The 26,301-nt window shown below is 37.9% G+C and overlaps 2 protein-coding genes across 2 annotated transcripts; both read left to right on the top strand.

Annotated features, from left to right (window-relative positions):
* The first annotated feature begins 1,576 nt into the window (after positions 1-1,576).
* Positions 1,577-7,755, top strand: tmem135 (transmembrane protein 135). Its single transcript, XM_042008618.1, has 15 exons — positions 1,577-1,749; positions 2,732-2,859; positions 4,040-4,132; positions 4,287-4,320; positions 4,411-4,476; positions 4,781-4,827; positions 4,927-4,968; positions 5,049-5,225; positions 5,322-5,391; positions 5,515-5,682; positions 5,875-5,938; positions 6,045-6,121; positions 6,451-6,549; positions 6,643-6,710; positions 7,062-7,755. The coding sequence occupies exons 1-15, from the start codon at positions 1,612-1,614 to the stop codon at positions 7,210-7,212; spliced, it is 1,422 nt and encodes a 473-aa protein (XP_041864552.1). The 5' UTR covers positions 1,577-1,611; the 3' UTR covers positions 7,213-7,755.
* Positions 7,756-10,245: 2,490 nt separating this feature from the next.
* Positions 10,246-25,993, top strand: ltn1 (listerin E3 ubiquitin protein ligase 1). The gene is made up of 32 exons (XM_042008275.1): positions 10,246-10,404; positions 10,619-10,825; positions 11,044-11,142; positions 11,284-11,514; positions 11,595-11,647; positions 11,761-11,941; positions 12,572-12,745; positions 12,893-13,083; positions 13,346-13,493; positions 13,580-13,837; positions 14,074-14,385; positions 14,670-14,888; positions 14,972-15,013; positions 15,118-15,307; positions 15,405-15,644; positions 15,729-15,882; positions 15,981-16,131; positions 16,235-16,448; positions 16,591-16,747; positions 16,861-16,974; positions 17,066-17,193; positions 17,488-17,623; positions 17,964-18,108; positions 18,278-18,491; positions 19,529-19,766; positions 21,061-21,138; positions 21,242-21,428; positions 21,624-21,786; positions 21,882-22,102; positions 22,482-22,676; positions 22,892-23,059; positions 23,215-25,993. Exons 1-32 carry the CDS (start codon positions 10,363-10,365, stop codon positions 23,275-23,277), a joined length of 5,313 nt encoding a protein of 1,770 aa, XP_041864209.1. The 5' UTR covers positions 10,246-10,362; the 3' UTR covers positions 23,278-25,993.
* The last annotated feature ends 308 nt before the right edge of the window (positions 25,994-26,301 follow it).

Below are 26,301 nucleotides of genomic sequence, written 5' to 3'. Positions count from 1 at the left end.
TGTGAGGTCAGACTGACCACTTTCTTCCCAGAGCTCGGATATGGCAGAGTTGAGACTGGTTTTCGACCTGCTAGATAGCAATAGTTGTTTGGGATATCAGCTTGTTGTGGTATGTGGGCTTTGTCTGAAAACTGGAAGAAAGTGGCGCCACTCAGTCTTCTATTCCTCATTTATTATTTTGCTGTTTGACCTTCAGCTGGGGACCAGCTGAATAAAACAAGTTTTTCTCTGATGAATCCTCAGAGTCTCTTTATTCAATACTTCAATACTTCTCCTGTAAATGAAACTTATATACTTTTACCTCAGATTTGGTATCTTTCTGATACCAAGTAAATAAAGGGCTTGTATTGTCGATACCAATACTTTTTATAGGATGTCAAAATGAACGTGTTAATGCGTGTACTTGGACTCTTTGAGTGTCAATATAGTTAAATAAAGCTGCATTTTACTATAAATATATTTGCTGTTACATGATCACATTAGCTAACTTCCTGTCTATATCTATGACTAAAAACTATAGCAACTTCTATTCAACAGTGTTTTGGGTTAAGAATCTGGTGCAGAGGCCATGTCAGACTCATCCTAATGACCCATCCTCAATGCTGGTTATATCTTATATATTATGTTACGTACATTGAATCAGATTTTGAATACAGCAAAGAAATGCATCATTACTAATTAGCCAAGTGGAGCCTGAATGAGCCATCACTCAGCTAACCCATATTTAACTTTTATCTCTCTGTAGAGCAATTTTATTCTGGAATCTCAGCAGGATTCAAGCAAACTTAAGATGAAGTCTCAAATTAAACAGTTTATCATCTTGTATAACAAAATTTGATCCAGTTTCAAAAAAGCAAATTTCCATCAGATAGCCAGTAAGTTGCAAACTTTGTCATATTACATGTTTTATTTAGCATGGTAATTTGGAGCTTTATTTCTTACCTGTATTACAGAATGTTAAACACAATTACTTAGAGACAATGGCTCCAACGGGTTCATATCCAGATTTTAAATATTTTAACTGTTCTTGCAAAGGGGTTGCCAAGACCAGGATGAACAAAAATCTGGTTTAGCATGATGTTTTGTGTTAATTAATTTTCTACCATTTTCTGTTATCTTCTGTCTGCAGGAGGAAATACAAGAGGAAATATTGTAGAGGATGCCAGTAAGTTTTATCTCGTCTTTGAAAAATTAAACTCTTAAACATGATTATCTTTTGGAAGTTTCTCAACAATGGTAGCACAACGCTTCAACATCTCTTCTCACCAGAGCTCGGTTACCATGTACAGGAGGTTATCATCTGTAGAAGCATCAGTGTGTCAGACAATGTTACTGCCACTACATGAAATTTAACACTGCCTCACCAGAAAGTTGATATTGTATCTAAACTTACTTTACAGAATTAATATGAAAAAATGAATTTCATATTGAAATAATAATTATTCATTATTAAATATTATGATTTATAAATGTATTTTCAACTGCTATTTATTTGGTACAATACATACATGTCTATGGGCAGGGCAGGACAGCCTGTCACAGCTAGTGTGCACAGCCTTGTCTCGCGACTGCGCACGAGAGCGCAGTTTGTTTCAGTTCGGGCTTCCAGACATGGCTGCTCTCAGTAAAATACCACACAACTGCTACGAGATCGGTCATACCTGGGACCCATCGTGTGTACAGTCTGCTGTGGATATAACCAGGGGAGCTCTTGAAGTCTCCTTTAAAATTTACGCGCCTCTTTACCTGGTAAGATGTTTTAACCTCAGAATCTTAGCTATGTGTAGACTCTGGAACCAGCTAAAAGTTAGCTAGCTAACCAAGTGAGGCTAAAGAGTTCAGAGAAAACCAATAAAGATCAGCTAGAGCTACGACTGTGGTCTAAGTTCAAGTAATGCACGAGGGCGAACAGAAAAGGGGAGCAAAACATTTTATGTGGCGTTGCCCTCTTGCAGTGTACTCAAAGGTCACGTTGACGTCTGTTAAAGCCTTACCTTCAAACGAGTTTTGCATTTGCGCACCTAGCATTGCGTTGCATGTCTCAGTACTTTTGCTTTAGTTTACAGTAAGTTTTGCATTACCTTGCAATAACTTCTGCCCACAGAGAAAGGCGCTGCTGTTTTATAATGCAGTATTAACCCTAAGCCCAATCCCAGCTACTAGTCAGTTACAGGTAATCTTAACACAGAAGCTGTAGACATTGCAACTGCTAACAAGTGTTGTGGAAATGAAAGCACACTTCAAATGAGATAAATAAAAGCAAGAATGGAAACTCGGCACTCTTCTTTTTGTGCATTTGACCTTCATAATGTAGCATTTCTATCATAAGGACAAATGTTTTTACACTGTTCTGAGACTTAGACTTGATTACCATAGTTTCAGATAGCTTTTAAGACATAACAAGACATGCTGGTGCCATCGCTACTGATACAGTGATTATCAAAGGGTAGTGTCAAAGAATGCAAACAATACCTATTTCATAAGAACTGTGTAGATATCCAGCTAAATCAAAACCCTCATAACTATTGCTAGTGATTTTTGGAATTATACTTGGACTATTTAACCGAGTTACTTAACCAGGTTCTGTTGACAGTTTTTGATGCCCTCTACTTAATTTTTACTCCATGGTTAAAGCTCAGTGTGACTGAGCTTTCTTAACTCATGATACAATCATAACACTCAATAATGAGTACCTACAACGCACTAAATACCACTTAATTGTGTATTGCAGATAGCAGCAGTTCTACGGAGAAGGAAGAAAGATTACTATTTAAAAAAACTTCTACCTGAGATCCTTTGGTCTACCTCTTTCCTAACTACTAATGGAGGTCTCTACATTGTTTTCTTCTGCATTCTCAGGTTAGTAGGTCCAACACATCTGAAATACTGGCTGAAATTAAGATAAAAAATATTACTAAGCAGTGAGCGTATTCATTTTTCTTATACACTTATATAGATTTTCTCCGCATATATACCACTTATCTGCTGCAGAGCTGAAACAATTGCTGTAGATCAGAGTTTTCACTTTATTACACACAACTAATAGCTCATTGCTGTAGTGCTCCAATTAAGAAATCATGTTTATGTTAAGAAAGCAGGATATTACAAGAGATTCTATTAACTTTATTCTCCTCTTACTCTTTATTTTAACTTTATTATGACTATGAATAACCCACAAGCCACCCAAAAAGTCACTGTAATTGAGAGCTACAAGGAATATAAGAAAAACATTATGGTAATAAACAACATTTGCTAAGATTTAAGCAAGAAAGGAACACTGGCAGAACGTTGTTCATTAAGGTTTAGCTAAATCAAACTTAAATGGATTTAATGATTAATTCTCTGTGATGAATATCAATGGACTTGTAATTTTTGTATTTTGTGTTGTGTTAGATGCAGTGTGAGTTGTATAAAACAACAAACTATAAAAACATATTGATAAACTTTGTTGTACAATGAATTCTCGTAGCAGTGTTATGCATACGCTACAGATTGTTCGGATTTTCACTGCTGTACAACTCAACATGTTGTGCAGATATAATTTATTCTTTAAAAAAACAATCACAGAGATTATTGTCCAGAAAAGAATCAATGCAAGGAGGAAATTCAACAGAAGGTTTTAACCTCCTCTAGTGTTGGCTGTGTGTATGATTACTTCCTATCATGATGTAGCCTGGTCAAAAGATATCCACCTTAATGACATGGTAAACTCTATCTTTGAGCTCATTGTGCCTCAGTAACCTATTCATCTTTCATTGTAGTATTCCTAGTTGTGAGGTGAAAATGACATGTTTGTCAGTTTGAGTTTTTTCCCCCCAGTTACTACATAATTCCTGTCAAAAGCTTTAGGAGAGTGATTTTAGCTTCATACCAAATGAGAAAAGATAAGTCATCAACACAAATGATCCAGTGTGCAGGATTTGTTTTTTGAAAAAATGGCTGCAAAAATGGCAATCAATACCAGGTGTTGTGTTAATAAATGCATGACTTTCTGCATGGAAAAGGAAATTAAATTCATGTAGTGTTGATCTTCTCTCAGGAAACTCTTGGGAGGGTTCTACTCCTGGTCATCTGGCTTTGGTGCAGCACTGCCTGCCTCCTATATTGCCATCCTCCTGGAGCGCAAGAGCAGGTGATACACCCATTTTTTCACTTTGCCAAGCATGGCACATAAAGGGGCCCCTACCTTTTTATGTTCTTTTTAATGTTATCACTAAAGTTCTTATACATGTTGATTTAGTGTTAATTAAAAATGTATTTTTCTCTTTCTTCTACACCCCTTCCAGGAGAGGGCTGCTGACAATATACATGGCAAATCTTGTAAGAACTGTTTGGTTATTTCTTATTTGTGAAGGTAAACATCTGCTTTTATCACCATATGTGTATCTAAGGACTTAATCTCATTACCAGGCCAGTGAGACTTTGTTCCGCATGGCAGTGACACGTGGTATTGTCAAACCCATCAAACATGGTGAGGTAAGCTCAAAGGACATCTAGATAACCCAACCTGTCAGGCCGTCAATCATTTTCATGAGTGTTTAAGCAACAGCAGGATAATGTCAAAAAATCACCTTACATGCTCATAAAAGCAAAGTATAGTTATAAAAACCAGTTTCACTTTAGTACAGTGTGAACAGATCCCTTCAAATCAGTGAGTATTGACTTATCATTTTCATCACATAGCTCAGCACATTGTGTCATGGTGGTGAAATGATTGAAAAGAATAGAATGCTGTTTTTACTGTAGTCTTGATTTTGTTTCTCACTCTGCATCCCTTTAGGTACTCTTGTTCTGCATTACTGCATCACTCTTCATGTTCCTCTTCAGGTCAGAGCTTGTCACTGGACAAATAACAAATAGCCTTCAGATATTGTTTGATATTGGTGATTGTTTCAAGTCTGAGATAAACTTGGTTTTATATTGCAGGACTAAAGAAGGTCTGAAAGGCTTTGGATTTTCTGCATTGAAGTAAGTTGACCCTGCTCTTGCATATACCTACATTTAGACTACTGACAGTGTTTCGATAAAGGCTGTATTTTCTGTCACAGATTCATCATTGGGAAAGAAGAGATTCCAAGTCATTCTACTCTGGCAGAACCTGCCAGAACAAGGCTCCTTGAGAGGGCAGCTGCTGTAGAGGCCGAACATTCACAGGCATCAGCAGAAAGGCAAAGCTCCAGGAGGAAAACTCTGATAGCCTACACTAGGGAGCTGCTAGAATCAATGTGAGAGAAAACACACCTTTAAATGTAGACACATGGGTTGGTGGAGACTCATGGGCAGTACATTTTATTTATTTGTTTGTTCTTGTAATAATCCAGATGCAGACAGGGTCCAAGACACAGATGCTGCAAACATTATCAAGATAACTGCATTTCATACTGTGTCAAAGTAAGACGCCGTCCTCCCATCATCCCTTTTGAGATTTATTTTACTTCATAACTGAGTTATCATGCTTCTGTAATTTACAACTCAGTTAACTATAAGCATGATTGTCACACTTTTTCCCTCCAGGGTTTTGTCAGGATGTTCAGTGTTGGCTATCTTATCCAGTGTTGTCTTAAAGTGCCCTCAGCATTCAGGCAGATATTCTCCAAACCTTCACGCCTCCCCTCCGTCTTCTACAACAAGGAGAACTTCCAGCTTGGGGCCTTTCTGGGCTCTTTTGTCAGCATCTATAAGGTACATGCAGTTTTCATGTTTTTTTTACACGGTATTGACATTTGTTCTTCTCTCTGCTGTTCTTTTTTTCTTTAATAGATGCATTTTGGTTGTTCCAGTTTTCCTTCCAGCACATTAAACTGAAATTCCTGTGTTAATATCTCATATGTTCTTGGTAAAACATGCTTATTAATATATGTTTCTCTGATCCAGGGAACAAGCTGCTTGTTGCGCTGGGTGCGTAACATTGATGATGAACTCCATGCTCTCATAGCTGGTGAGACACGATTGTGTTAATTGTTCAGTAAAATCCCTGAATTCGCTAAGGGATTTTTGTCATGCTTTGGCTGATATTTCATTTCCTATCTCCTCTGTCTCTCAAGGTTTCCTGGCTGGTATCTCAATGTTCTTCTACAAAAGCACATCAATAACCATGTATCTGTTCTCTAAGCTGGTGGAGGTAAAAAGCTACCAACACACGAGGAAAATCATACATTGTATCATTGAATTTGTAACTTATCATAGCAGAGAGAACATTTTGTTTCTGAGAAAACATTCATGTGAAAAAGAAGCTACAAATAGGTCAGCATTATAAAGTTTAATCATTTTCAACTGACGCCAGCCCAGCACCAAGTGGTCATACAGAGTCATGGGTACTAACTTGAAATGCCAGTGGTTTTGATGTTGTAGCCAGTTGGTGTATGTTTGTATATTCCTGAACATTTATAATGTAACTAATTTTCATTAGTTATATTCGCCATTAACAGTACGTGTGATTTCTTTTTTCAGACCATGTACTTCAAGGGCATTGAGGCTGGCCGGTTTCCTTATTTTCCTCATGCAGACACGATCATTTATGCCATCTCCACTGCCATCTGTTTCCAAGCTGTAAGTAATGAATATAGCTACTCGCATAAATATGCCTCAAATACCCTTTTTCCAGCTAATCAAGTATATGTACGACTCATTACATCTACACAGGCGGTGATGGAAGTGCAGAACCTCCGGCCTTCATACTGGAAGTTTCTGCTGCGTTTAACTAAGGGCAGGTATGATTGTGGGCTGTCAAATCTCTGCTTTTAAGTAATGTTTTTAAACAGAACATATTTGTGTAAAAGGTTTTTCAATCAAAGTGAGAAATGTCTTGTTGATTACTTATGAAAGATCTGACATTTATCTTACAAAGGGGAACAAGTGGGTCAGATACTGAAAAATGGAATAAGCAAGTTTTCAGGGTTTTCAGTTACCAGGGATTCTGTCAACATAGAATCCATGATGTAAACTACTGTATGTTTGTTATTTGCTATGTAGCTGTATAAACAAATAATTAAATATTTTAGTTTTAGATCAGTTAATATCCTAAGTTGTGTGTTTCATAATTATTCTGTCTACTTTTCTAGATTTGCTCTGATGAACCGAGAGTTGCTCGATGTTTTTGGGACTCAGGCATCAAGGGACTTTAAAGGTTTTGTGCCCAAACTGGATCCCCGTTACATCACAGCTCCCAGCCGAAGTGTGCTTCCACCTGGGGGTGACATCCAGCTTGGATGAAATGGGACTGGGCTCTTAGAGGGGACATGAAGGGTTACCTCAAAAGAAAATGGACAGCCTGGCCGTTGGTTCAGAGCAGCTTAACTGTTTTCTAAAAGCTGCTTAGAAATTATGAGCTTGTGTTATGAGATGGGATATGCTTTGGATCACACAAAAGCCTAAGGTTTGTCCAAAGCAAGTTTTTAATGGGAAGCTGCACACGTGCACTAACTGGCAAAGACTGCACATTTACAAGTATCTCATTTAAAAGAAAAAGAAAGAAAGAAAGAAAAAAAACATAATTTAATTTAAAGCATATTATGTTGAAAATTACAAATATTCGAAAGATGAGGTTCAGAAATCTGGAAAAAACTCAATTTTCAGCACCTTTAGCAACTTTTTTTTTTTAATGAATCAGCATACATTACATCCACATTCCTTTTCATCTTTTAATCGTCTTCTAATTTTGCAAGTTTGATGTGATTGAACCCATTTTTGTTTGCATGGTTGAGTTAAAATCAGTGGGTGAAGCAACAGATTGTAAATAAAAGATGGAGTAATTCAGTTTGTGAATTTTGCATTGAAGCCTCAAATTCAGCCTTTGATTGTCACCATCTTTATGAATTTTTTTTTATTAAGTTGAAAGTGACCATATTTTGGGCAAGAACTGGGAGCTGAAGAGTGATACTTGGAGGTTGTTTGATAAAAGAATGACAAGTATGTACCTTTAAAGGTGAGTGTCTTTTGAGTTATAGAAATATTTTCAGAGGTACTATCTTTACACTGAAGACGTGAATCTGACTTGTGGGGAAATTTGATCAACTTGAAACGGGACACATTTTGAATGGGAGTTTATTGGAGCTCGAAATGTTATGGAACCAGTGCCCTGTTGCACCTGTTAGTGGTATTGCACTTTCTAGGTTGGCTTCTTGTCAGAATAGGTCCGTCTTTGTCAGAAATCTTTTGGTGAGACTCACAAATCTCATTTGAATAGAACCTGAAATCCCTGGTTTTTGACTGTTTTAAAATCAGAAAGAATAGAGTTTTCAGTAGCACAGCATTTTTCCCCTGAATTAGTTATATAACCTATAAGAGTCTCTTTTTTTTTTATCAGAAATTGTTTGTTTTAATGAAATGAGCCACTTTTACAGACTTACTGGGTGTAAATATGTCAAGGACATTTGGCAAAAAAAAAATTGTTTTGTCCTAATTTGAAGCCATTAATGGTAAAATAAGTGGCTATACCTCGAAAATACACGTGTTTAGTCCATCCCATGAAGGAAAAAGTAAATCATTACTTGTTTACCTGTTAAAGGTACTGAGAAAACCATCTTGCACATGAAACTGTGAAATTTATTTGAACTGAATCAACTATATTCAGAGCACCTAGCTGATACCTTTAAAACAAATCGCACAGTTTGCAGAAAAATAGGTGTATTTCAGCCATGTCAAACAGGAATATTAACATTTTCAGTGAGATATAAACTGAAGAGATTATTTTGTCAGTGGATTTTGGCAGGAACCTTTGTGTCTTCATGCTGTGAGTATGCCTGCATTTTACTAATAGTCTGCTAACAACTGCAGTATTACCTAGTTAAAGCCATTTATTTACAATTTTATTTGGAGATTTAACAGTGTGTCTAAATGGATGTACGGATGTACAACCAAAAGTAGAACCAAACACAGCTTCTTTTAAAATAAAAACTGTCTGCTGTTTGCATTTTAATTAACCCTAAACAGAGATTTCAGCTTGAGCTTCACTGGTAAACACTGAAACAATGTCACCTCCAGAATAAAAATCACACAGTGCAATTAACTTTTGTTTTTTTGGTTATTGTGAATTCGGGAGAAGAATGTCTGCCAAAAACATTGCTCTCAGTGAAGTTACTTGTATGCTTAACACCTTATAAAGAGTGATTGTTAAATAATGGCGATGGTGACTGCTTCTGTGCTTCATGTTAAACTTTAGTAGTGTAAAATTTTACAATACGGTAGTTTTTTTTCAGTGAAAACCTCATCTAATTGGACTTTATCATTGATCTTGTGCACACATTTCTGAAGGTTATTGGTACTGTCAGTTTTTTTTACTCTAAGTTCTGCATTTACTTGATCAACTTCGCTTACCTGACCTATATACCAAAAATCATCTGTCGAGAATACGCTTCAAAATACATGTTTGAGATGTTTAAAAAATGTGATCCATCAACTAAATCTGATGCACATAATTACAGTGTAATTGTTTGAATATATTACAATGTAAAGAGGGTTTACATAAAATATTTTGTAATCAAACTGCACAATCTGCTTGTTTTCTGCACTGAGTTGCTTTAGATTTGATAGAAGGGAAATATTTTTTATGCACTGATGTACAAAGGTTTAAGGTACCTTTAATTATTTCTGAGCTAGTCTCAAGATCAGAAGTATCTGCACAAAAAGTAACAAATATTTGTCAACACTACTGAGTATTTTGGTGCCACTGTTACAAAAAAAACTGTAAACATTTACTCTGGTGGCATGATAGTAGTCAAATCACCTGAACACAGTACACTAACATTTAATAGTTCTTTTATTATTTTAATCTTTCTTTTAATTTAGTTAGTATTTACAACCAAAACAGACAGCTTTACACAGAATTTAATATATTTGAAAAGATTTTACAGAATAGCAGAACAGTACTTGTTCATTTTTTTTATTCTTCTTATACTTATTTAGTGGTTAATAATAATAATAGCCATTTAATAGGAGTTTACTTTCGATTGACCATTACATTCAATTACTTTGTTCAACTAACTATAAAGGAGACATACTAAGCAAAAGATTTTTATGTATCAAGTATTTTGTATTACAAAGTCTGCTTGTTCATCAATGACCAATCAGGGTCACAATCAGTGCTCTAAATGGACTCTTTTAATCACAAACTAATGTGACTGATAGAATCCTAAAGTTACCAGTAAGAATGTATATTATTATTATTATTATTATTATTATTTCTTCTTCTTCTTCTATTATTTTTTTTTCTTCTTCTTCTTCTCTTATTTTGACAAACTAAGATGCTAATATCGTTCACTTCCGGGTTATCCAACTGGAACTCGTAATCAAGTCTTGTCAGTGCTTGTGAACACGTACTTATAAGCACGGAAATATATATATTTGAAAGATAAGGGTGTAACCATGGGGGGTAAAAATAAACAACGAACAAAAGGAAATGTTAGGGTAAGTTTCTACTCATATTTGTAACAGCGTTGAAGTAGCAAAGAAAGCCAACAGCGAGTTAGGTCATTAGCTAGTTACACTTTAAACTTCCCAGTATAGCTAGGTTTACGTGTGGCTTTCTCTATGATATTGATAACCTCAAACGTTAGGACTCTGATTCTTTCTTATTTGATGCAATGATAATTTAAACACCAAATTTTACTCCCATAACTAGCCGTCCAGTAGTGGCCGAGCTGCTGACGTCCTGACTCGGGAGGGTGGTGTTATCCCGGGCTTCGTTGGATTCGGCGCCACGAGCACTTCTGAACTGAGTTATGTACCGGCTGTGCATGGTGCAGAGGACATAGACAACCTAGTGGATGCTGATTTCCGTCTGGTGCTCAGAAAGCTGTCGAAGAGGGATGTTGTTACCAGACTGAAAGTAAGCTTAAACTTCACCTGTATTCTTGCAGCGCCCTCACTTCGGTTTACTGTTTAAAGTTGAAGATAGTACTGTATAATTAAATATCAAACATGACAGCTTTTGCATTTGTATACAGTAACATAGAAAAGCATGGCAAGATCACAGTCTGTCATTTGATATGTTTAAGGTTACTTTTTAGTCCAGGTGTGTTTTGTAATAGTGTATAATATTCTCAGGCTGTGCAGGACTTTGGGTCCATGTGTCAGGAGCGGGATGCTGAAGAGGTAAAAGGAGTCCTGCCATACTGGCCAAGGATTTATTGCAAGATATCAGTGGTGAGCTAGTCCTTCCCCAGACATTAATGAAACTACTAATTCAATATAATCACTACACATATTTTTGCTATTCTATAGAGTCAACACTATGACGAATTCCACTCTTATAACTTAGACTTTTCTCTTCATCTTTGTCTTTAGGATCATGATCGCCGCATCAGGGAGGCTACCCAACAAGCCTTTGAGCAGCTGGTTCTGAAAGTACGTCGCAGTTTGGCCCCTTTTCTGAAGAGTTTAATGGGCCACTGGATTCTGTCACAATGTGACACTTACACACCTGCAGCCTCTGCTGCATGTCAGGCCTTCCAAGCCGCCTTCTCCCCCACCAAACAGCCTGAAGCTCTCAGCTTCTGCAAGGATGAAATCATTAATGTGAGTAATGGTGATGACTTTAGGTAGAGTTTCTTTCACATAAGAAGGTAAACATAACATTTAAACTGTTTTTATTGCAGGTACTTCAAGACATTTTATTAAAAGAAACAGCCGATACATTGAGTGACCCACAGTATGTTGAGAGTTTGACTTATTTCAGCTTTTAACTATTCCTCTCACATTGTATACACAGTAATGGTATTATCTGTTGGAGAAATTACTGAGGCATGCTCCCCTGTTCTCTAGAAGTGTGACAGAGGAGGAGAGAGAAGCCAAGTATGTGCGCATGTTAACCAGCTCCCTGTTAGGGGTTAAGAGACTGCTTTCCCTGCTGCTTCAGAATGACAGGGTGGACCTGGAGCAAAAACTAGCAAATCTTCTTAGCTCTGGGAAGTTCTGGAAGTACAGCAAGCACAAGACACCACAGGTATGTATGTAATGCAGTTTTAAGTCAGCTAAAAATATTATGCTTTTGGTTTAATTTTGGACTAAAAGGTTTTTCTCTGACAGACAAATGTGCATATGTGAATTAGCCAGAAGCTGCATGGTTTAATGTCAGTTTGAAAGAGTTGTTCTAAGTGCAAACCGAAATGCCACTGAATGTGTTTTGGATAGTGCTACAGCTAATCACAGCAATGAGACAAGTGACCTAAGGCTGTGCCTGAGAGATGTTTATATGGAAAGTTTTTTGTCAAACGTGCCTCAGGTTTGATTCATCTGATTAACTTAGTAAGGTCAGGTAGACTCTTATCGGAGGGGATCCAGGTGCATTCAAGTAGAGCTGATGAAATGTTATATTTTAGAGACACTTTGCTCAATTTTCTTATATTCATCACAAAAATCTTAAATGGATTTTTCAGTTAGTAATAAGCTGTGATTTGAAATGAAACATATACTCTTCTATTCTGTTACCCCAGTGTGAAGAAGCTTTCAGGTTTTCTCTCAATATGGCTTCATTTTACATTAAAGTTCAAACCATTTTATTATTAGACTGATAATGTGACAGTTTAAGTTGGGTGTCCAAGTAATTACTCCATCCTTGTTTGTTGTTCTACAGGTGAGAGGGGCCTTTTTTGAGATGGTGTGTGCTCTGTGTGAGTTCACTCCTGGACTGGTCCAAGCTGAAGCAGCACGTCTGTGCCCCGTTGTTCTCCTCGCTATTGACGACACAGATCCTGTTGTACTGCCTCCTGTGTGGGAAGCTGTTCTTCACGTTGTGTCTGCACTCCCTGTAAGCGTTTATCTAAATAAAGACTAATAATACTAGCCCTAATTCTGTTATTATTCTCTGCCCTGTTGTTACACAAGGCTAATTTTCATGTCATGCTAAGCTGTTGTTGATTACATCTAATATTGGAATTTCATGTTACTATCTCAGGATTGCTGGACATATGTAAATGCCAGGAAAGGCTTTTTACCAAAACTTTGGACATTATTAAAGGAGGGGGGCAAAGGAATGGCTAAAGCACTCCACCCGAATCTCATGCCGCTTCTCAGCAAATTACCACAGCAGGTCACTGATCCAAGCCTGGACTTCTACACCACCTTCTTCTCTGCTTTCATACAAGGGTAACCTGTTTGTATTGGAATTTGCCCACTTGGATTGTGGGATTATGTCATAATAATGCATATGTTATTTTAGATGTTGGTAAAATAAATAGTTTAAATTACTATTTAAATCAAATTCATTAAAAAAGAGCATTCTGCTTGATGCTGTATGACATTAGAACTATTTATTGTCAATACCTTCAGGTATTTTCATATGAAATTTGACACTTACTGCTTTAGTTACAAGTTCAGACTCATAATTGTGTCTTTGTTTTTTTTTCAGCCTGTCTAGTGAACGTGCAGTGACAAGTCCATCAGAAAGTGCAGTAATAGTGACGTCTTTTGTCGAGTGCGTGCGATACTGCATACTGCAAAATACAGGAGAAGAGGAGTACCAGGGGAAAATAAGGACTATGCTTATGTTGCAGCAGGTTGGCGCATACAGTAGTGCATAATTTTTCCATCATCTACTGAAGTCCAGATCTTTCTCACAGTGTTTTGTTGCATTTTTCTGCAGCTTTTACCTTTATTAGAAAAGGCTCTCACAGATCCTTCTCTTCGGAATGGACCTCTTTTCCTCATGGTCACTAAAATGCTCATTTCTTGGGAGAGGAGAGCAGGTTTACATGATAAAGCTGAAGTAAATGACACCAAGGATGTCTTTCAAAGACTTCTGGCCGACTTCTGGGAGGATCTTGCTCTTTTGTTTGTGCGACATATTGACAAAGAGGAAGCAGATCCACAGGCTTTGGAAGGGGTAGCCACCTTGCTGCAGGTATGTTCTAATAGAAAAGCTCTTTGTCCCCTTTTTTTTTAAGTTTATTTAAAGTATATTTTTTATAATATTTGTTATTATATTTAGAGAATCTCCTCAGATACACACTTGATGATCTGTTTTGAAAAGAAGGGTATAACTTAACAAAATGGCTCTCAGAGCAGTTTATGCTAGCGTGTGACCAATGCAACAAATAAAATGTTGCTCAAATATTTCTGTACCATGTATTTCTCCAGGTGATGCGCTATCCCGAAAGACCAAGTATGAGACACACCCAGAAGAAGAAATCTGTCAAAATGTGTTTGTCTAAGCCAGAAGAGGAAGAGAAGTCTGGAGTTGAGGGCGATGATGTTGAGAAGCTTGTGCAGACTGCTTCAGAAAATGAGAATGAGAAGACGTTTGGGTCCTTACAGTCTCAGCATTTTGAAGACATCGTGTGCCAGCTGGCACAGCTCTGCCTGGTGCATGTGAATGAGAAAAACTCAGAAAGACACCTTTTTTTTCTCTCCCTTCTCCTGCAGTCTTTCCACACACCCAGGGTCTTCAGTGTAAGTGATATTTCATGTATTTCGGTATCAGTGTTTATTCTATTAAGCTTTTTATTGTTTGTCTAGTCAGCTTGTAGATGATTTATTATACTTCATAAATTTGATAAATTCAGGAGTGTTATGTTTTAAAAATGGTGGCAGTAATACATTTTTAAAAACAACACGGGTATGTATTGAGTTTTTAAACATGGAACAAATACAAATATTTAAAATAATTTGATACATTTACTGGATCTAAAAATTCCCTTGTGTTCTCAGTTTTTCATTAACAATGTTCATCTTAGACCTTGGTTGATTTTGATGACAAAATGACTGAAGATGACAAACAGAAGAATGAGATGATAATGGAAAATCCAGCCGTGCACTTTCTCCGGGAGCGAGTTGTGGTGTGGCTAGCTGAGATGGGGCGCAGCGACACTGAGCATCTGGTGGACATGGTCTTCAGCTCACTGTACTGCTGTAGTCAGCAGGAGACCACTCAGATACTTAACCACATCACCATGGTAACTGACATGTCTTGTAGATTTAACTACAAGATTTAGTTGCTTAAGTTTCTTTTATTCATATGTTTTGCTTTTTTTTATAGATGGGTTTACAGTGTGGAATTATCCTGCAAATTATTCAAAGGGTAGGTATGCTTTAGTTTTCATTATATTATTAATCACAGTATGTTACCTGCCTACACCAACACACTGAGAAATGTCTGTGTTTTTCTGCTGTTTGGTCTTCCAGGCGTGTAAAGATCCAGAGACCCTGATGAGCTGCAGTGATTGGCTGAAAGGTTCAGTTCTGGGTGAGAAAATCCTGGGATTAACTGAACAACTCTGCAAGGTGGGGAGCAGCACTCATGCTCCCTCTTCTTCGTCAAGCAGCCACAGTTGGACACTTATCAGCTTTGTCCTCTCTCACAACCACAACAATGGTAAATGTCTTTGGACAATAATTACACAAGCTGTGTGAAATTATTCAGGAGCAGCTAAGTAATTTATCCATTGTTTTGATGTTTTTTACAAATGCAGAGTCTCTGATAGGAGAAGTGTACATGGAGAAAATCTTGGAGAAGCTCCACACCACTCTGTCTGAAACCAAGAGCCTTTCAGATGCTGGCAACATGGAGCCACTCATTTCCTTCATATGTGATGTGGCTTCTTCTTTCTTTTCTTCTGTACAAGACTGCATTCTACTGCTTTCTGCTGAGGAGCTGTTGCTCACCATCTTCCAGCTCACTGCCCAAGATCAAAGACACACTCACCTGTCTGGTAGGTATTCAATATTCAATGTTTGTGCAATCATATTTCTAATTTTCTGGTGAGTTAAATAACTAATTTCTGTTATTTTAAAAGACTCGCTTGTACTGAAGCTGAAGAAGGTGTGTGTTGCTGGGGTGCAGTCACTGGTACAGCACTGTGACTATGAAGTCACAGAAGGTGGCTTCTTACATAGTGCAGCTGTTTGGGTGACAAAGCAACTACTCACTGTCTCTCTAGATATTAAAAGGTAACATAGCATGACCCGTTCTTGTGTCTAAAATCAGTGCAAGCATATCTTGCTGAAGCTAAGTTTTATTTGTGTTTTTTTTTTTTTTTCTTTTTCAGTTTGCAAGTTCTAGTTGTAGCTGTTAAAAGTTTAGCAGAGACGATCATCTCTGTAGGCGATCGAACTTCCTCCATCCTCATCCACTTCTTTACCATCTTGATGCCTAGCCAGTCTGAATGGACAAGAATCAGACAGGCCCTGACACCTCAGGTCAGTAAGCCAACACTTCACTGCTGGAAATAAGAGGAGGTTCAACCACACCACCACACAAAGATTTGACATTCATGCATTGTTCCACCTTTTCTGTTTTTAGTGGGTCAGAACCCCTTTGTTGTCCAGCCGTTACCGAGGAGTTTGTGAAAAAGCCTCCAAGGACACCTGGAAGTTTAGGGAGTCAAAACGACTTCCAGCCCACCTGTGTGTCTGTGCTCTCTTAGGGAGGGTGGCCCAGATTGCTGCTGTAGTTATACCTTGTAGACAGAAGGAGTCTGAGAGTCCTTCACTTCTACCAAATCTAACATTCACAGGTACACGTCTAGGACAGAACATAAACTATATTCTTCTCTTAATTTTTTTCCAGTTTTGGTTATTAACATTTTTTAATACATTCTTGCCTCTCAAAAATCTATTATACTGAAAATATCTGTATATGCATATTTTATTTGACAGTTTCAGAACTGCTGTATGCACTACAGTGGTGTAAGGAGCTCAAGTATAGTCCTACAATGGTATCCACCTATCACAGCCTGCTGACTGAATGGGAGCTGTCAGACGGACTTCAAACCCAAGTCCCAATGAAAGCCCTGCTAGAAACCCTCTTCTCAAGGTAAGGTTTACTTACTGATCCCTCACACAAGAAGGTTTACTCATCCAGTGTGTGTAACTAAGTCATTTCTGCCATTTTAAATGATATTCACTGATGTTTTTGTCACCCTTTAGGTCAGTGACGGATGGAGGTCTGTGGTCTCTGACTTTAGAAAACTACATCCAAGCCAACAACTTGGTAGCCACTCAGAGGGCAGCTGTGAGGGAGCTTTATGGGAATGCAGATAGGTCAGTAATTTATCAGAGAAAATAATTTGAGCCCATATATTTAATTATTGCTCTTGTTCTATTGTATGCTAAAATTTGTTTCTTTAAATAGTCTATTTCCAGTGTCTCAAACTAAGTTGAGCACACTCCAGGTCATCTGCCCATTTATGACAAAAGAAGACAGAGAGAATCTCATTGCTTTGGCTACTGCTGGATTAATCAACTGGCAAGAGACTGAAAGTGAGGATAAACACTGCAACCCACGCACATGCATTACACCAGGGGTCTCCAACTCCGGTCCTCCTGAGTTACTGTCCTGCAGGTTTGAGATGTCTCCTACTACAACACACCTCTGCACAAGCCTGTTAATGACCCAGTGATTTGAGTCAGGTGTGTTGCATCAGGGTAGAATCCAAAACCTGCAGGACAGTAGCTCACCAGGACCAGAGTTGGAGATCCCTGCATTACACAGATGCATGCCTAGATATGTAGGAATTATAGGAGAAATTGATCATTTTTTACTTTGTATTGCAGATGTGTATGGATGTCTGGCAGTGCTGCTTTGCTGCCTAAATGCCAACACACAAGTAGAGGAGGAGGTTGTGCAGGCTATCTTGGCTACTGTGATGGAATGGAGAAACAGCAGGGAGGATTGGTTCCTCTTCAGCTGGTAATCAAATAAACAATTTTTTATCTCTCAATGGTTTACCCTTGTTTTCTGATTGGCCATAACAATGTAAACCACCTGCATTGGAATGGGAAATATTAGGCTGGAAGTAAAACGGCCACCTGTAAAAATTAAATGTTAGAAGCAGGGAAAATGGGCAAGTGATAATTTAAGACTTATTCATAGAGACCACACCTTTCAACGTACATTACCTAAAGCTGTTAGTGTCTGATACCAGAATGCACCCAAGATCGTGACGTGCATTACAGAGGTAAGTTTAATATTCTGGCTGATCACTGTGTTTTCTGCTTAAAACTAAATGAGTCAAGTGTTTGTATTTCAGTGACCTGTCTGAAGCAACGTCTGAACAGTTGAACCTCAGTGTTGAGATGATACGTTTCCTGACCTGGCTGGTGACTCATTGTCCAGCAGTTCTTGGAGGATCCCAGTGGGATTTTCTGCTCTGCTCTATGCTGGCCTGGTTAGAGGTGAGATGTGGCTCATATGTGTTCTGTAGCTTTGAGGTAAAAGTTGGCTTTTAAGGAAGCAGGGTGCTTGTCATTCAGATATTTTAAGTTCTTGCTGTCGTTCTCAGTTTAGCTGTGTTTTGCTGTTTCGTTCTATCTTTCATTTTATTTGCTTGCCTCCAAACAACAGACTGCCAGTGAGAATGTGGGTAGTCTCTGGAACCCCTGGGTGCAGCTGTTTGTGTGTGAGAACGCTTCATTGATCGTGACGCTAAACCAGTTCTTCACGTCATCTCCGACCAATGTGCTGGAGAAGCTGCCACCAGAACTGACTGGTGAATGGACAGATTTCTTCGTAGAGGGAATCTACAACCTCCTGCTACCTCTGCCAGTTAAAATCGCTGGTATGTATGTGGGTTTTGCTTCATAGAGGTTTTTTTCTAAAATCTTTTGTTGTTCTTGGTGGTTTGTTTAGCATTACACTGCACATTGATCTTTTTCTGTAGTACTTGCATGTTTAGATGCAGAATCATAGCCTTTGTAATTCATAGATTCCTGGTTAAAGCTTCAAGTTGCAAATTTCTAAAAAAAAATATTATTAGAAATAAATACACAGCTTAAGTTAACAAATTAAAATTTACAAAATGATACACTATAAAGTTGCACACACTGCATATCTTTAAATAATTTAAAGCAGAGCCTTATTTTTTTTTAGTTCCAGCTGAATCATCTGGCACATTTTATCCACACAGTATATTCTCCTTAAAGAACTTCTTCAATCCTTTTTGCTGTGCTGCAGAAACATCTCTATATTTTGCTGAATGCACCACTTCCCAAACTTACTTTAACATTCTAATTAAACATAAGACTTCTAAGTGGATGCTGATCTCTTGTTGGAAACCACTGCCCTCCTAATTAATTAAGGAACAGCTCTTGCCATACAAAAAGATAACAGATTGTTACCAGTAGGGTCTCAGACTGGATCACTGGATGGACATATTGAAATACAGTTGGTGTTATAATTGGTTGGTGGAATAATCTTACAGCTCTTTTATCAGCTGGTGAAACTCTCCTTGCTAATGATTCCATATCTGATGGACCTAGTATTGATGTTTTCTCTTTCTTCTGTGCAGAAGTGAGAGACTCACAATGTAAATGGCAGTGTTTTTTCTGTGTGTATATGTGTGTGTTTAGGTTTGCATTATTACAGTGTGATTACAATGTAATAATTCAATTTTTTTCTTGACTTATGTTTCTGTCATAAACATAAACATGACATGGCCACAAAATATGTTTATCTCTAGATGTTATAGTAGCTACTTTTACTTTTTTCCACCGTGTTCTAAAAGATGTAATTGTAGCTTTGAAGAATTTGGGGTAATACAGAAATCAGTTGTTCTGATATTTAATGTCAGTTGTTCTGTTTATTGTCTTAAAACAGAGGCCTTTGCTGAACCAGATGACCCTGTGTTCCCTATGGCTGTACTGCAGTCAGTTGGTTTGGCTCTTGCATATGTGCCAGTGCAGCAACTAAACCATAATTCTCTGCCACCACGGTTCATAGCAGACCAAAAGACAAACCTGCCAGAGCCTCTGCAGACGCTCCTCAATACTTTGTGCCCTTTGTTGCTGTTTAAGGCCAGGCCTCTACAAATGACTGCCTACCACTTGTTGGAAAAGTAAGTATTTTGTTTGAGAATATTTAGAAGTGGAGGATTTTCCTTATATCAATAGGGGGAAAAAAAGTTTTAAGGTGTAGCTATACATGGCTCTTTTAGTGAGTCACACTTACTGCATCAGTTCCAGAAAAGTTGGTAGCCCGTGTAAAATAATAATGAAAAAAACATTTAAAAATCTAACAAGTTAATATCTTATTTACAACAGAACATTGAACAATTTCCAGCAGCAACTTGTATTTAAAAAGGGAAAGTAGGATCTTTATTACTGTGAATTCTCCCATCTTTTTTTTTTTTTTTTGTCTGTAAACATCTGGGAACTGATGAGACAGGTTACTGGACTTTTGGGAGAAAACTGTTCTCCAATTCTTGTCTGATATGGGATACTAGCTGTTCAACAGCCCCATGTCTTCCTTGTCATTATATTTTATGAGTCATGATGCCCCAAATGTTTCAGCTAGTGAAAGTTCTGGACTGTATGCAGGCCATCGTCTGGCTAAAATATGCCAGTCTTTCCCTGAAACAGATGTCACATTAAGGGGAGCATAGGTTGCTGGAAAACCTGTATATACCTTAAACCGTCGATGGAGCCTTAATAGATGTGCGTGTTGTCAGTTCCATAGACACAAAGAAAACTAACATACTATCAGAAATGCATGCTTTTTAACTGATTCCTGGGTGTAGATGCTCTTGCTTGTCTTTAGTCTAGAGAACGCTTCATCCATCGTTTCCAAAAATAGTTAGAAAAACAGTTTTCCATTTTGCTGTGGTCCATTTTGAATGTTACAATGTTCACAGATTGTATGTTTTCTTCTTTGCATGATACAACTTTAAGCTGCATTTGTGGGTGAAAACAATCACTGACAATGAATTCTGAATCTGAATTCTGAATTGACAAAATCATGCCTTTTTTTTTCTTTTTCTTTTAAAGTGTTTTTTTTCTCCATTAACTTACTGACCTGTGGTGATTTAACCTCACTGGTTGCAACATGTTTTCCAGCTGTTGCTTTTCTTTTGTTGCCCCTGTTCCAACTTGTTTTGAGAGATGATGATGCAAATTTAAGAAGAACTTATAAATCATAAAATGTCTAACTTTAAATATTTAATGTCCTGCACACAAAATATATTGGTTGAGATTTACACATAATTGCATGGTGTTTTATATACAGTTTACACAGCATCCTAACTTTCTTTGGTGTTGTTTTTCTGTCATGATTTCTTAAGGTTTCTGACTAATATTTACACCAGATATAAAATAAGGAAAGATAAAAATGCTGTTCATGTGTGATTAATACAGGGTTATGCCTCAGCTGCCTGAGTGTGATGGAGAAGGAGACACCAATAAGTCTGATGATGATAGAGATGAGCCATCTCTGTAAGTCAGCGTGGTAATACCGGTAGCGTTACACACTCATCATGATTAATTTTGCACAGCTCATGTTTTAAAACGGCTTTTATGGTTGCATGTTTCCTCTCAGCTCTCCTCCAGCATCACTCATGGCCATTCTTTCTACCTGTGAAGAGCTGTGTGATAATATCATGGCAGGGGTTCAGGTAGGCGAGTTTGCAGTGGTGCAGCCTCTCAGTGTGGAATACTCCTGCATCCTTGGATATTTGCTGGCATGGAAGCTGCTTCTCACTTTCTTCAAATCCTCACCTTCTCACGTGAGTCAGGATCAGCCATAAAAATCAGATCTTCACATTTATTTAGCTTTTTTTTTCTTTTGTCTTCTAGTTTAACATCATGAGTGTACACTAGTAAGACTATTGACCAGTGCTGCAAAGAAAGTAGGTTTTTTTTAGGAGAGGAAGAATGCTGATGCTGTCACAGTGCTGAAAGCTCTTCTTTTATATCTCTAGTTGCGTGCCCATTATGCTCAGTACCTTAAGAGAAGCTGCAGCCTTAACAAGCTGCTCCTCCATCTTTTCAAACTGATGCCTGACAACCCAGCATACCCAGGCCAGGGGTCAGACACTAAGGACAAAACTTTCTTTTCAGAGAGCCTGTTTCTGACAGTTGACAGTAAGTAAGGCACACACACCTACACAGTTTTTGGGCTCTGAAACAAAAACATGCTTCAATTTCTTTTTTCTTTATTTATTTTCTTTTTTTGCTAGAGCGTGACGGTGTTGAGTGGGAGCTCCCTCACCTGGCTTGCAGTGTGTACTACAGCACAGTTCAAGACCTGCCCGCCATGGTGCGATTGTGGTGGAACAGCCAGGAGAAGAGAGTGAGCGCAGCTGTAGAGAAGTTCACTATTAAATATGTCAGCCCCGTCCTCTCGGCCCAGGAGATCTCCTCGGTCCAGACCAGCACTCAGATGTTTGACAGCATGACTGTAAGTTAGCAGATGTAGTCCAGTCTTTTTTATTTTTTCTCTCAAAACATTTTCGACATGTTGTCTTCATTAAACCAGGTGCAGTTATTTAGAAAATAAAGTTTCTTTCCTTCTAGTCAGTGACAAACAACTAAAATGTGCAATAATAAACTTTTAATAGAAGCTAAATGTACGGTGCAACACCTGCTTTACATTTGCAGCATAATGATGCAGCAACAATAGATTCTATTAGGTTCAACCTAATGGACTCTCATTTCTGGAGGAAAGGATTCAGTTAATCAAGTGCAATCCTGGCATTTAATTGTAAAATGGATGTCTGATTATTTGACTAAAAGACCCCCAAGTCACATCAGTAAAACAATTTATCTTTTTGGCACAGGTCAAGGCCCGTTCAGCAGCACGAGAAGTGATTGCTACCTATTCTGTGGATGACATCTACATCGAGTTGGTGATTCAGTTGCCACAGAACTACCCTCTAGGCTCCATAACTGTAGAGAGTGGGAGGCGTGTGGGTGTTGCTGTACAGCAGTGGAGGAACTGGATGCTGCAGCTGAGCACCTATCTCACACATCAGGTAGAGACACAAGCAGTTGCTCTGATTATTAGCATTTTTTTCAGTAACTATGGACTCATTTTTAGCCTAGATCCAGATTTTATTCCTCAGCAATAGTGTTTATTTTATTTATTTTCATGAATTGTTTTCTTTAAGTGCAGTAAAGGTCAAGGGGTTGTGAAGAGATGGGGATTGAAACCTTGCAGAAAAGTGTAACCATGTTCTTGTGTATGCAGAATGGCAGTATAATGGAGGGCCTGGCTCTGTGGAAGAACAATGTTGATAAGCGCTTTGAAGGAATAGAGGACTGCATGATCTGCTTCTCTGTAATCCATGGCTCCAACTACTCTCTTCCTAAGAAGGCTTGTCGCACCTGCAAGAAGAAATTCCACTCAGCGTGTTTGGTGAGTTAAGTATACATACTGTCTTCAGATGTCAAAAGAAACTACTAGTACATTTTCACATTCTTTAAGAATATTTTTCAATCTTTGATTTAATCTTTACTACATTCAGATGCAAGTTGTATTGACTTATAGATCTTTTTCTCCTCTCTTTACAGTACAAATGGTTCACTTCCAGTAACAAGTCCACCTGCCCACTTTGCAGAGAAACTTTCTTCTGATAACTCTGCGTCAGCTTGGGCTCAAAGCACGACAGTTTTTAAAATAAACCAGTGACGATTTCTTGATCAACATTATGAAAATCAGTGGAGTGCCATTTAATTCAGTTGCAGCTCTGAAGTAAAAGGCATTGTTTTGTTTAGAAAGTCTTGTTAAGTACAGCTAAATGTAAAGCTTGTTAAACTTTTGCAACTCATATTCCCATCCTCACTTGTGAGGGTTAATAAGCTCCCAGAGGTTTGTATACCAGTGTTTTACTGTATTGCATATGCCCAGCATCATATATGGGCAGAAGAGGCTTTTTGCAAAGTTGAGAAATCAAAACCAATCGTGTTCTTGAATGGCTCAGAACTTTTGAAATGACAAATTTTACAAACCTAGAAAAAAAGTATTGCAACACATAGGACAACTTTGACTAATATTCCTAATATTTAGGAGTGTAACTGGATTATGTCGGATTTGTGACATGCATTTAATCTGTCAAAAGTGTTGTGGAGATGTTTGTTGTTTTTTTTTTTTAATGCAAATACTCCCACAAATCAAATACCTGGATCTGACCATATGCGCCTTACTCTTTGCCTGCATACACCTATAAATGACGATAAAAAGGAATGGAAATAAAACTCATTCCCTAATACTAAAAGATAAAATGCCTGAGATTCAACATATGACAAAATCTATACTGAATAAGTTCAAGCCATGTTTCAAATTAAAAGATTAGAAAGTGACTGAGTTGTGCAATGCAAAACAGTTTGCCGCATGTTCATAATTCATAAATTTATTCAATTCAATTCATTGCACTCGTGACATAAAATCCATTTTTGCAAAGTAGTTTCTTCCATCTGTTAAAAAAATTTGTAATCTGAAATATTGTAGATTTTTTTTCTAACAAATAAAAAATGATTGCAAAATTTAAGGGACATGAAATTTCATTGTATTCATGGGCCACTACCTTCTAAAAATGAACGAGTTACCACATTACGAACACGGCTCAATAAATAAGTATACAGCATTCAGTGTCTTGATAAATTTACAGGCATTTGGAACAATTCTGTGCTTCCACAAACTGTTGTGTCAACTTGAACCTCAAATTACACTTAAGACTTGCTTGGAAACACTCTTAACTGTAAGTAACCTGTGCTGGTTTCCAAGAAAAGATTGTAATTAGCCTCAGCCCTTGACTGCTGCACCAGTCTCCCAAGCTCATTTATCTTGGGTCCACCTCTTCCACATGTTGAATAATTTATCTGTTAAATGGAGACTTGCTCTCATCACAGTTGTTCCTATGGAATTAATTATGACAGATTAAGCATGATCAATGAATTAGTCCCTATCATTTGGTCAGCTGTCTTACGTGTGTGCGCGCACGAGCGTGTGTATTTGTAAATCATTACTGTGGTCAAAATTTATCAATACATACAGCCAGCATCCATCATCATTTGCCCTTGACCTTTTTAATCACCATTGATCTGTTTGCCAGGCATAAATATTTATACTCAAACCTCCTCCCTCTCACGGGTTTTGACAGAAACACTCACACCGACAGCCTCAAGTCTTATTGCTCATTATCTGCTTGATTAAGCAGTGGTGCAAATGTTATGAACTACAGTACATTCCTGTGTGATGCTTTTTCTTTACACAACCTCAGTGAGTTCTTACCAAAAGATGGCAGTGTTTGCACAAGGTCTGGTTGACAGCCTGTGTGTTAAAACTTCTGTATAAGTGGATGTGTACATGTTAACTTAAAAAAATGCAGTATTGTTATTGACTATCTGGGGAGAGTTACCCTCGAGGGTAAAATTTTTATTTTAAAGAGTTTTGTCTCATCTTGCTATTTAGAGTAATACTTCTTTAATTTATCCAAATAATTGATATGGAACTGAAGTGAATCAACATAAATTCCACAAGGGTTTAATTTAAAATAATTTGATGACTGAATTCTGTCATAGATGAGAAACTACAGAGAGCTAGACTGAGACAAAGGATCAGTATTTTTCTTTTTTTTTTAATACTGAAAATGTTTAAGATGCTCCCCATCCATTTACTGTCCTCTCTCACTGACCCACTTGCATGAAACTGCTGATGTACTACACGCTAATTAGCTACCATCCTGTCAACAACCAGTCAGATCACTGGCCTCTGTAGTCTTGGAGCCTGATTGGTGAAAAACTTGGGTACTTCATAATTAGCCAGGCCTAGTTAACTCTCATTTAGCTCCCTCTGACCCATTTGTGAGTATATTAGCATTCCAAGGCGTTTTCGTCAGCCTAGTCCCATCCTGCTTCACATCGTTCTGCAACACCACTGCTCTGCTCTGAAAGTGCAATAGATTTAAAGTGTATGTGTCTGTTTTGTGCATATACAGTAAAACATACCCATTGGGATAACTGATGAGACATTAGTTCTACTGAAATGAATCCCACACAGTCCTTGAGTTTTCCTCTTTGTAGCTGGTCTCCCTCACCTCACCTGACCTCCTCTTTCTGTGCCTCTCTGCAATCTTCCCCGTCATTCAGCAAGCTGCAAATTCACACACAGCTTATAATAAATTTCAGAATTTAAATGTGATCGTGGGAATTTATCAGGTTCATTTATCCTAAAGCAAAGCAGAGAACTTTACAGCTTGGGCTATTTCCTCAACTGCATTCGACTCACATGCTAAAGGATCAATTTTATTAACATTTGCTGTTTTCGTATAATGAAGGCAATAAACAATGATTATTGACCCCCGTCTATTGGCTCCTAGACATGCATTTGTATTAGCCATTATGATTTGGAAAGGCTGCCCAGTCTGCCACAGCTTAAATCAACTGTTATTAGTCTGTCATCACGTAGGGGCCTTTTATAGTTTTCTATTATGGTTGCCATGTTACTGCAGCAGTGGAGGACACCAAAAATCAGGTGACTGAGTGTGCTGTTTTCAAAAGATTCTAGCTGAGTGTAAGGGGGGAGGGGATAAAACAGTAAAAACTATCAAATTTGATTTGGAAATAATTTCAGTAGGCATGTCTGCCTGTTCTATTTCT

This window comes from Melanotaenia boesemani, chromosome 15 (genome assembly GCF_017639745.1).
Source record: "Melanotaenia boesemani isolate fMelBoe1 chromosome 15, fMelBoe1.pri, whole genome shotgun sequence".
NCBI classification, from domain to species: Eukaryota; Metazoa; Chordata; class Actinopteri; order Atheriniformes; family Melanotaeniidae; genus Melanotaenia; species Melanotaenia boesemani.
This window is presented reverse-complemented; position numbering and strand designations above follow the sequence as displayed.

Coding starts and splice junctions, on each gene's coding strand:
- tmem135 (XM_042008618.1), top strand. CDS start 1,612: ATGGCTGCTCTCAGTAAAATACCACACAACTGCTACGAGATCGGTCAT. Junction 4,828..4,926: donor CTCTTCATGTTCCTCTTCAG/GTCAGAGCTTGT, acceptor TTTATATTGCAG/GACTAAAGAAGGTCTGAAAG. Junction 4,969..5,048: donor TTTGGATTTTCTGCATTGAA/GTAAGTTGACCC, acceptor TTTCTGTCACAG/ATTCATCATTGGGAAAGAAG.
- ltn1 (XM_042008275.1), top strand. CDS start 10,363: ATGGGGGGTAAAAATAAACAACGAACAAAAGGAAATGTTAGG. Junction 11,942..12,571: donor GCAAGCACAAGACACCACAG/GTATGTATGTAA, acceptor GTTGTTCTACAG/GTGAGAGGGGCCTTTTTTGA. Junction 13,084..13,345: donor TTCTCTGCTTTCATACAAGG/GTAACCTGTTTG, acceptor TTTTTTTTTCAG/CCTGTCTAGTGAACGTGCAG.